The following is an 11678-nucleotide window of genomic DNA, read 5'->3' on the forward strand; positions in this document are numbered from 1 at the left end:
GAGAGAGAGAGAGAGAGAGAGAGGCAGCGTGAGCAGGGGAGGGTCAGAGAGAGAGGGAGATACAGAATCTGAAGCAGGCTCCAGGCTCTGAGCTGTCAGCACAGAGCCCGACGCGGGGCTCAAACCCACGAACTGTGAGATCATGACCTGAACTGAAGTCGGACGCTTAACCGACTGAGCCACCCAGGCCCCCCTATTTTTCTAAACCTAAATAGAAGCACATTGTAATTTCTTTTACACATCTTTGTTTTTTTTTTTTTTTAAACCAACAGTTTGGAGTACTTGGGTGGCTCAGTCGGTTAAGCTACCGACTCTTAATTTCAGCTTGGGTCATGATTTCACAGTTCCTGAGATCAAGCCCTGGGTCAATTGAGCCCTGGGTTATCTGGCTTCACACTGATAGCATGGAGCTTGCTTGCAATTCTCTCTCTCCTTTTCTCTCTGCCCCTTTCTCATATGCTCTCTCACTCTAAATAAATAAACACTAAAAAAATTTAAAAACCAACAGTTTATCTTAGAGATTGAATTGTTACATACAGAGATGAGTACAGGATAATAATGTAGACTAGAGTGGCAGTCCTGGACCTTTTTTTTTTCTTTTTTATGTTTATTTATTTTTGAGAGAAAGTGACAGAGCATGAGTTGGGGAGGGGCAGAGAGAGAAGGAGACAGAATCTGAAGCAGGCTTCAGGCTTCTAGCTGTCAGTGTAAAGCCTGACCTGGAGCTCAAACTCATGAACTGTGAGATCATGACCTGTGATGAAGTCAGACACTTAACTGACCTAGCCACCAAGGCACATAGTGTCTTGGGCTTTTTGATCTCTGAAGTTTTCTTTGTTTTTTAAGTTTATTTATTTATTTTGAAAGAGAAAGAAAGCATGAGTGGGGGAGGGGAAAGAGAAAGGGAGTGAGAGAATCCCAAGCAGGCTCTGCACTGTCAGTGTGGACTTGAACTCCATGACCTGAGCCAAAATCAAAAGTCACATACCACCCAGGGACCCTGTTCTCTGAAGTTATTTATACTTCTAAAAATTACTGAAGTCTCCCTGAAGAGCTTTTGTTTATATGAGTTATATCTCTCAGTAGTTACCATATTATAAATGAAAACAAGAAATTTTAAAAGAGTGATGATATAACTACATATCAGATAGCCTCTCAAAAATTCCACAGTAGTCACGAGAGAATGAGAGTGAAAAATGCAAATAATGTGTTTGTATTATTACAAAAGTTGTAAACCTGCAGACCCCCTGAGCGTTTTGGGGTTCCTAAGCCACACTTAGAGAAATGTACTAGACCATGAACTCTGCAGTCAGAATGCCTTAGTTGGGATCTAATCTTGCTGTGTATTTAACCTCTGTGCCTTGGTGTTATTTTCTGAATTTTCAAGTATATATCACAAGCTGTTATGATTTAAATGAAGTATTCATCAAAGTGCTTGATAGCATGTGATACTACATAAATATTGGCTATTATACGTCTAATGTCATTCTTTTCAAAAGCTGCATGTTATTGTATTTTATGGATTATATATATCCCCTAACGATGGGCACCTAGAATGTCTCCAGTCTTTTGCAACTACACAGTCCAGTTAGGCAGAGAGGGGCCCAGAGCCTTGATGAAGAACACAGAGTAAGTCAGTATCCCAGGCTGGACTCTAAAGCAGGGTCTGGAGTGTCAGTCATGGTCCTTCCCTAAAAGCTGTCCATGGGGATCCTTTGGATTCCCAGCCCAGTTTCCAACCCCTGCTTCTGTGGCAGATACTCCTCTGCCTCTTAACTCTCTTTGGTATAAATTTTTATTTGTTTAAAAACAGCTTTATTGAGGTATAATTCATGTAGCACAAAGTTCGTTCTTTTAAAATATACAGTTTATTGATATTTTTAAAATATACTCATGGAGTTACGCACCCATCACCACTATCTAATTCCAGAAATTTTCATTACCCCAAAAGAAACCTCATACTCATTAGCAGTCAGGCCTCATTCTACTTCCCAACTTCTAGCAACCACTGTCTCTATAAATTTGCCATTCTGGACACTTCATATAAGAGGAATTTTAAAGTACGGGGACTTTTATGTCTGGCTTCTCTGACTAGCATAATGTTCAAGGTTCATTCATGTTGTAGCATGTATCAGTACTTCATTCCATTTATTACCAAAAATTATTCATTGTATGGATATTTCCACTTTTGTCATCCATTCATCAGTTAATGGACATGCAGGTTGTTTCCATCTGGGGACATTATGAATAATGTTGTATGAACATTCATGTGTAAGTTTTATGTGGAAGTATGTTTTGAGTTCTCTTGGTACATACCTGGAAGTGGATTGCTAGGTCATGTGCTATGTTTAACTTTCTGAGGAGCTAGCATTCTATTTTCTAAACGGACTGCACAATTTTACATTCCTACAGGCAATATACAAGGGTTCCAATTTCTCCACATTCCTATCAACACTTGCTATTGTCCATCTTTTTGATTATTGCCATCCTAATGGATGTGTGGTGGTGTGATATCTCATAATTGATTTGGTTTATATTTCCCTAATGACTAATAATACTGAGTAACTTTTCCCGTGCTTATTGGCCATTTGTATATCTTTTCTTTTTTTTTTAGAACCATTTGTATATATTCTTTGCAGGAATGCCTATTTAGATCCTTTGTCCATTTTTCATTTGGGCTATTTATCTCTCTCTCTCTCTTTTTTTTTTTTTATGTTTATTGAGAGCAGATGTGTGAGGGAGGGAGGAGTATAGAGAGGGAGGGAGAGAGTGCTCCGGAGGGAGTGGGGGAAGGGTAGAGAGAGAATCCCAGGAAGCCTGGGGAGAGGCTGGGACTTGACAACTGTGAGTGAGACCACAATCTGAGCTGAAATCAGGAGTCAGACTCTTCAGGAGGCATCAGAGCCACCCAGGCATCTCAATACATTTATTAAAGACAATTCTTTTCCCTATTAAATTGCCCTGGCTTCTTTTTTTTTTTTTTAAGTAATCTCTATGCCCAAAGTGGGGCTCAAAATCAGGACCCTGAGATCAAGAGTTGCATGCTCTACTGACTGAGCAAGTCAGGTGCCCCTGCCTTGGCATTCTTGTCAAAAAAAATCAATTGACCCTTAAATATAAAGGCTTATTCAAGACTCTCAAGTCTATTCAATTGATCTACATGTCTTCCTATGCTAGTCCACACTATGTTCATTACTATAGCTTTGAAATAAGTTTTTGAATTGGGAAATGTGAGTCCTCCAACTTTCTTTTTCAAGACTGTTTTGGCTATTTTGGGTCCCTTGCATTACCATATGAATTTTAGGATAAGCGTGTCAACTTTTGTAAAAAAAAAGGCAGTGATGAATTTGATAGGGATATGTTGAATCTATTGATCTATTTGAGTAGCGTTACCATATTTCCAACGTTAAGCCTTACAATCCATGAACACAGACTATCTTCCCATTTATTTAGATCTTTAATTTCCTTAAATGAAGTTTTGTAGTTTTCAATGTACATCTTACACTTCTCTCATTAAATTTATTCATAAGCATTTTATACTTTTTTGATGGTGTTATAAAGGAAATTGTTTTTGATTTTTGGATGGTTCATTGTAGGGTATAGAAAAACAATGATTTTTTGTATACTGGTCTTATATTTTGCAACTTTGTTGAACTCAGTGATTAGTTCTAAGAGTGTGTGCATGTTCCCTTAGGATTTTCTATACTATATCATTCATCTGTGAATACAGTTTTATTTCTTTCCAGTCTGCATGGATGATTTCTATATTTATTTTTCTTGCCTAAGTGCCTTGGCTCTAACCTCTACTACAGTGTTGAATAGAAGTGACTAGAGTGAACATACTTGTCTTTTTCTTGATCTTGGAGAGCATGCAATTGTTCCCCATTAAGTATGATGATGTTAGCTGTGGGTTTTTGTAGATGGTCTTTATCACCTGAGAAACTTCTATTCCTATAGTGTTAAGTGCTGTTATCATGAAAGAGTGTTCAGAAAAAAAAAAAAGTGTTCAATTTTGTCAAGTGCTTTTTCTGCACCTATAATCGTGTGGCTTTTGTCCTTTATCCTATTAATATGGTATATCACACTGATTTTCATGTATTAACAACCTCCTGGGATAAATACCATTTGATGAAGGTATATAATTCTCTTTATATGTTTTATACGTTTTTATATGTTGCTAGAACCTATACCCATAAGGGATACTGATTGGTAGTTTAGTTTTTTTATGATATCATTGTCTGTTTTTAGTTATAGGCTAATACTGGCCCGCTAGAATGAGTTGGGATCTATTCCTCTCTCTTTGGATTTTTTGTAATAGTTTATGAAGGATCAATTAATTCTTCTTCAAACATTTGGAAGAATTCACCAGTGAAGGCTTCTGGACCTAGGTTTTTCTTCGTGGGAAAAAAAAATTTATTTATTTTCAGAGAGACAGAGACAGCGTGAGTAGGGGAGGGGCAGAGAGACAAGGAGAGAGAGAAAGAATCCCAAGCAGGCTCCGTGCTGCCAGTGCAGAGCCCAAATGGGGCTCAAACTCATGGACTGTGAGATCATGACCTGAGCTGAAGTTGGATGCTTAATCGACTGAGCAACCCAGGCACCCCATGGGAAATATCTTGATGTTCAGTCTTTGTATTTGTGGTAGATGCATATGAATTTTTTTCTTTTTTAATGTTTATTTTTTGAGAGAGAGCATGCAGAACCAACTGAGCCACCCAGACATCACTCTTTTTCTTCTTTTTTTTTTAAGAGAGAGAGAGAGGGTGCAAATGAGCCAGGGACATAGAGAGAGAGAAAGAGAGAGAAGCAGGGCTCACCCGAGGTGGGGCTTTTGTTCACCCAAGTGGGGCTTGAGCTCACATGATATAGGCATCGAACTCATGAACAGTGAGATCATGACCTGAGCTGAAGGGTGATGCTTAAGAACTGAGCCAGCCAGGTGCCCTACCTTCTTTTTCTTCTTGAATCAGTTCAGTAGTTTGTACCTTTCTACAAATTTGTCTGTTTCATCCAGGTTATCTAATTTGTTGGCGTACAATTGTTCATAGCATTCTTTTAAAATCTTTATTACTGTTGTAAGACTGGTAGTGATGTCTCCTCTTTTATTTCTGATTTTAGTTATTTGAGTTATTTTTCTTGGTTAGCCTAGCTAAAGGTTTGTCAATTTTGTTGATGTTGTAAAAAAAAAAAATAACTTTCAGGGGCACCTGAGTGATTCAGCCACTTGGGCATCCAACTCTTGGTTTCAGCTCAGGTCATGGTCTCAGGGTTCATGGGATCAATCCCCCAGTTGGGCTCTGTGCTGTCAGCAGGGAACCTGCTTGGGATTTTCTCCCTCCTCTCCCTCTGTCCCTCCTGCCACTCACTCTTTTTCTCTCAAAATAAATAAACATTAAAAAAAAAAAACAACTTTTGGTTCTATTGATTTTCTGTTGTTGTTCTAACCTCTATTTCATTTATTTCCACTGTTTTATTTTCTTCATGCTGCTTGGTTGGATTTAGTTTATCTTTTTACTCTTTTTCTAGTTTGTTAGGGTGGAAGATTAGCTTCTTGATCTAAGATTTTAAATATATATATGTATAAATGTCCTTTTAAGTATTGCTCTAGCCATATCCTATACAATTTGGTATGTTGTATTTTCATTCATCTCAAAGTATTTTCTAATTTTGCTTATGATTTCTTTTGTGACCTATTTGTTATTTAGGAACATACTGTTTAATTTTCACATATTTGCGAATTTCCTAAATTTGCTTCTGTTGTCGATTTCAGAGTACGGTGTATGATTTTAATCCTTTTATTGTCACTTGCTTTGTAGCCCAACATCTGATCTGTCCTGGAGAATGCTTCATGCATAATTGAGAAGAAATAGTTAGATAACACATTTTGCTAGGAACTCTACATTAAAATCACTCATTTAGTCCCACCACAGACTCACCTTTGTACCCCAAGAAGCTGCTCTTCAGTGTAAGTGGCATTTCCCTCACCCTGACGGGTTTGATTCCACTCATTCTCAGACTTCTTTTCCTTTTGCACTTTCATGCAGTTACAGCAACCACAGGGATCATGACTTTCAGGAGGTCTATCTTCTGGGTATTTGTTTCTTCTAACTGCATCAATGTAAGCTGCAAAGACATAGCCCATTCATTAGGCGTCATTCTGATCTGCAATTAACTTTGCTACCTGCCCTAATTATCAGAGAGGCTGCCTGTAGGCATGAATGTGAGGGCCAAACCTCTGAATCATGGGGACTTTTAAGCATCCATATAAAATATCTTCCTTGAGGAAACAATATAGTAAATATGAAAGCAACCATGAAAAACTTACAATGCCAGAAACATGAAACATAATAACGTCCATGGCAAATATTCAGCAAATATTTTGAATCTGAGCCAGAAAAGGGGCATAAGTGGTGTGTGCTCAATACCTTACTTTTCAGGAGGTATCTGCCCAATACTCTGCCTTAAGTGCAGTGCAGGAGGAAGCCTATTTTTCTGTGATCCATGGTCAGAAAATAGTTTTTTGTTGTTGCAGTAACTCCTACCAGTAAGATTTAAAGTAGGGTGAGTTCAGTCCTTTATTTTTATTTTTTTAGTTTTTATTTATTTAAGTAATCTCTACAGCCCATGTGGGGCTCGAACTCAGAACCTGAGATCAACAGTCACACACAGGTGCACCTGGGTGGCTCAGTCGGTTAAGTGTCTGACCTTGGCTCAGGTCATCATCTCACAGTTCATGAGTTTCAGTCCTGCATAGGGCTCTGTGCTGACAGCTCAGAGCCTGGAGCCTGCTTTGGATTCTGTGTCTCCCTCTTTTTCTGCCCCTCACCTGCTCACACTTTGTCTCTCTCCCTCTCTCTAAAATAAATAAACATTAAAAAAAAAAAAAGTCACACATTCCTCTGGCTGAGCCAGCCAGGCCCCCCTTAGTTCTTTTAAACTAACATCTATAGAACAAGACACTTGGTGAGATAGATCAAGGAGATGTACAGACAAGACCTACTTCTGACCACAAAGAGGTTATAGTTTGAAGGAAAAAGATTCAATTAATCATAACACCTGGAGAATATAAAAAAGGCCACAGTAATCCAGTCAAAGAAGGCAGATCTGGGAAAGGCGTTCAAACATCTCTCCTGCTGAAAAATCCCTTAGTGACTACCCACTGCTTCTCCTCCAAATTTCTTATCATAGGCCCAGCCTGCCTCTCCAATCTCCTCCCTCACAACATGCTTGCTCCTTTACAGTCTATGCTCTAGCCCATCAAACACCTTTCAGATAAGCAATGCTTTCTCTTTTCTCTGTGCCTTTGCACATCTGCCTGCAACATTCTACCTCTAAGTCAGCCTAACTCCAACACATCCTTCATGTCATCATATATAACACTTTCTCCATAAGGCCTCCACTGACACCCAAGCTGTCAAGTGTGCTTCTCAAACCTACAATCTTGCTGTGTAGCCCAGGACTTAGTGGCTCTGTTTTGTAATTGTCTGTTTACCTGTCAAACTCCCTCAATGGACTGAGTGTTCTGTGATCTCAGGGGCCCAAATCTGTCAAATCCCTGCTGCACAATCAGCATAATGCAGGGCACATAATAGATATTAAGTCAATATCTTTGCTTGACTGCAGGATGGAAAAGACCAGCCTATCGGTCCTGATGCGGGCTGCAGGGTCAGTACCTAACAGAGAGGGAGTCAGGCGGCCTAGTTTGGCAGCGAGGATAAGGGCTAGGAATGCAAGTTAGGCGGAGGGGTTCTTCATCACTCTGCTGACTTCTGGACACCCAAACACCGATGGGGCCCGACCACCGCAGGCTCTCGTTTGGGCACTAGCGGAGGCGGGGCTGGGGGCTGGAGGCAAAATGTCATCTCGGGTGACTCTAGGGCCGGTTTCTTTGCTTGAGCCAGCGCTCGGCTCCTGATTTCCAGATCCCAGCCGTTGCCCTGGGCGGTTCCCCACCTTATTTGGAACCCTGCTCAGGCTCAGCATCTTATCATAGGCCTCCATCCCACACCTCAGGCCCAGGAACTTAGCCCATAGGCATCTTAAGGAACCTCATCCCTCTTCCGAACTTTGTTTTGTCCCACCCTCCGGCAAGGACCTGATACCTTCCGTCCAGCGCTCCCCGCTGCCCAAAGTCGCAGCCATATCGGTCCCGAATCAGCAGGTCCGCGGAGCCTCCCCGGCGCCCGAGGCTGAAAGGGACAGGGCAAGAAGCGCGGGGCATGCTGGTCATTGTAGTCCAACTCACAGAAGCTCTGGCACATTGGACTACAACTCCCAGCAGGCTCTGGGGGAGAGGCCAGCAGAGTTGTAGCTGTGCAAGGGGCTCGATCCTTCGAAGCGAGGTTTGTGGTGGTTTGTTGCTGCTGCTTGGCTGATGGGCTACTCGTACCACACTTTGCCTCATCTGTAGAGTGGGGGCAGTGGCTTCGGCTTCGCCTAACACTGGGCACATTCAAGGAGGCGCGATGAGATCCTGCCTGGGAAAGATTCTGCAAACTAGTCTAGAGGGTGATAGTGTGACTATTCATCTCAGAGCAGGGATGTCTTTTTAAAATATATGCTAATGCCTGTTCTCTGCAAAATATATTAGGTCCTGGAGGTTGAGAGACAGGTTTTGGGGATGCAAATCCAATCCTGAGAATTTAAGAGCCAAGAAAATAGAAACGTGAGGTAGATTTATGTAGAGGGCAGTCTGGATACGCCCCCCCTCCCCTTTTCGTCCAGCCAGTCTAGCACAGCATCATTAGCAGGACCTCTAGGGGCAGCGGTAGAGAAAGAAGAAATGGGCTGGCATTGGAACCAGCATTAAAGCCCCTATCTTTGCTGTTCCTTTTCCTTCAAATATCCATCCTACTCCAAGGCACCCCTGAGACTTTTCTCCTCTGTTCCTCCCGAGTCATTTCCTTGGCCATTCCTTTCTTTTTTGAATTTTTACTAGGAAATCAGTAAAAGGGAAGTGAAATATTTCTATATTTTCCCTCTCAGGTCTGCATGGGGACTAGCAAAGAATAAAAGCAATTCTCAGTGTCCTCACAGACTCATCATGCCTGTGGCTGAGTTGGGATGGCTAAAGATCAGGTTTCGAAAGTGAAATATGATCATATACATCCACAAACAAAATTTTACTTAGAAGTCATTGAGATCTTACCAGGAAGACCCAATCAGTATGCCAACTGTGATTTCAAGCAGCAGCTATTTAGGCAATTGGGGTGGGACAGGAAGATGAACAGCCTGAGGCACAAACTGAAAAGATAAAAGCCTCCAGTCCTATGGAGTTCTCTGCCTTCCATGCAGTCAGCTGTGGCCCTGGGATAGCATCAGTGTGCTCAGAGAAGGCTGGGTCCTAAGTAAGCCACTTGTGTTCTGCAGACAAGGGACCTGATCGGGGATATACATTAGGTGATTGAATGTAAGAAGGAAATTTATTTGGTTTTGAGAAACTAAACAGACTGCTCTAAAATATGGACAAGGGAAGGTAGATATGCCTTGGAGCCTGTGGGCACAGGGCTAAGGTCTGGAGGTACTGAGAGATGTCAGAGTACTATGAAGTTAGGGGTATCTGGTTGGGAGTGGAGGTGCTAGAGCACTGTAGGGAGTAATTGGATTGAGAATTATGGGGATACTTAGGTGTAGAGTCCAGGATCAAGAATGCTGGACAAGATTTGGAAAGCTGCAGCTTTTTGGAAGTGTCTGATACCTCAGCAACCTTTCTCATTATCCTCTGGAACCTCACTCCCCACTTCTTTTCTAGACAACTCGTTTAGTCCTAGATCTGTAAAAAATAGCTCAGCATGGCAACCCTCTCAGATATTGCCATGTAGATGTACCCGCTAGCTCATTTATACCTCAGTTAACACTTCTGGATGAATCTTTCTATGACTGTAGCACTAGGACTAACTTAGAACTCCAAACCTCAACACTTAGAACACTTTTGTGCCGGCTCTGGCTGAAGCACACCAACCACTCAACAAAATAATTCCCACTATCAAATTCAGCCTCTGTGTTCCATAAAGAAGGAACCTATGGGCTCAGAAGGTTCAGGATGGTGGTGCTTGGGGAAAGTAACCAGCAGGAAGAGCAAAGAAGCAACTGGAAGGAAATAAAGGAAGAGAAATTGGGATCTTCTCAAGGAGGAGGAGGTAGGTATAGACAGAAATTCAAAGAGGTGATAAGGGACACCCACAAATCTAGAGGGAGACTGCTGAACGGAGCCACACAATGTTTTCCAACAGATTCAAGTAGAATTGAGTAGCAGTAGCCTGGCTTGGGAAGATTGTGTGCATGAAGTAGGCCAAGAGGCCTGCAATACTCCTTCATCTGCTAAACCATTTTACTTAGAGCTGGCCTCAGATTTCTATCAATTTTTTTTCTATTGACTTTTGGAAATATTTGTCGAACTGCAGGGAACTTTTGCTGGTGATACCGAGATTTGCCTTGTGCCCTATATGATTGAGATGCTGCCCCATCTAGTCCTGGAAGAAAGCTACTGAGTAAATGATCCCTCGGTCCATCTGGGCCTGTGTGCCTGAGTTGATTTGTCAGTTGCCTTCCCATAAGATGGGGGAAGAAGCAAAAGAAAGACACTCTACAATAACCACCCCACCCCACCACCTGTTCCTGCTTTAAGACTGTCTAATCCTGTGTTAGAATAGGGAGGAAGCTGTCTTGTAAATGGCCACCATCCTGTTGTCTAAACATCAAGGGAAGCTGCAGGGGTTGCAGAAGGCTGCCCTCAGATTTCCTATCAGAGGTGGGGTCTTGTATTTGCATAAATAGTAGGATCGTTCAGAACTCCCTCTAATATAGTTTGCTAGAGAACAGGATTCAGCATTAAGTGGATTTATCCTTGACACCTTCTCAAAAGATAACTATTTAGCAACAGAAATAAATATGACTAATGTAATACAGCAGTGTCTGTTTCAGGGTAAAAGCCATGCAATCTCATATCAATACCAGCTCACCTCCTCTACCCCCACACATAAATACCTTAAGACTAACTGCTCATATTTGCAGGACATTGTCCAGAGTCAGGGGAAAGTTTGTGGCCTTAGAATGGAGACATCAACTGAGTTACCTAGAGTGAAACTCATGTTCTTGACCTAATTAGTCCAGCTTATCAGCAGCTGAACTAAGTGGCCACAGCAGCCAGAATCACAGTAACAATTCTGACAGAACCCAGTTCTTCTAGACATTGTTATGTCATCTGGAGAGTTCTATCCCAATGATGGAGGTTTTTTTTGTACTGGAACTGGCTAGGAAGTCATGGCCTTTTTGCAGTGTGGCTTAAATAAATATATCTGAGCTATTTTTCTTAATGCCGTAGTATTTTTTTTAATCCTGTAGTATTGATGATATAGGTTGGAAATAGACTCTAAGACTCTGAGATTTGCATGCTGAAGGTGTATTGGTGGCTGCTCTTAGGAAGAAGAGCTGTGAGGAGTAAGGAAAGCAGGGTAGAGCAGAGGGGAAAGTTAAGGGAAGAAGTTCATGTCCTTATGCCACCCACCGACACCAACCAGTCATCATCCAGCTATGAGCCCTTGGCAGTGGATGCTCCTAACAGCTGGAAAAATAGTGCCCTGATCTTGAAGTGGGACCAAGATGGTGTTACTTCACATTGCTGCAGTTGCCAACTAGTGCTTTTACTTCCCACGTATCTCCGCATTTACTATTCCATT

General features: G+C 41.7%; 1 protein-coding gene across 3 annotated transcripts in view; it reads right to left on the bottom strand.

Moving 5' to 3' along the window:
- DNAJC18 (DnaJ heat shock protein family (Hsp40) member C18) overlaps nucleotides 1-11149 on the bottom strand; it is a 28585-nt gene extending 17436 nt beyond the window's left edge. The window contains exons 1-3 of one of the 3 annotated variants that reach the window (XM_039252769.1): nucleotides 10999-11149; nucleotides 8103-8189; nucleotides 5937-6123 (exon numbers count right to left, since the gene is read on the bottom strand). In XM_039252769.1, coding sequence (XP_039108700.1) covers nucleotides 5937-6123; nucleotides 8103-8142 — 227 coding nt within the window. In that variant the 5' untranslated portion in view covers nucleotides 8143-8189; nucleotides 10999-11149. Of the gene's footprint in view, nucleotides 1-5936; nucleotides 6124-8102; nucleotides 8190-10986 lie in introns of all 3 variants that reach the window. The other 2 variants (XM_039252768.1, XM_039252770.1) reach the window with 2 other exon arrangements.
- Nucleotides 11150-11678: the final 529 nt, after the last annotated feature.

Source organism: Hyaena hyaena, unplaced genomic scaffold (genome assembly GCF_003009895.1).
Source record: "Hyaena hyaena isolate Hyena2069 unplaced genomic scaffold, ASM300989v1 scaffold_426, whole genome shotgun sequence".
In the NCBI taxonomy this organism is placed as follows: domain Eukaryota; kingdom Metazoa; phylum Chordata; class Mammalia; order Carnivora; family Hyaenidae; genus Hyaena; species Hyaena hyaena.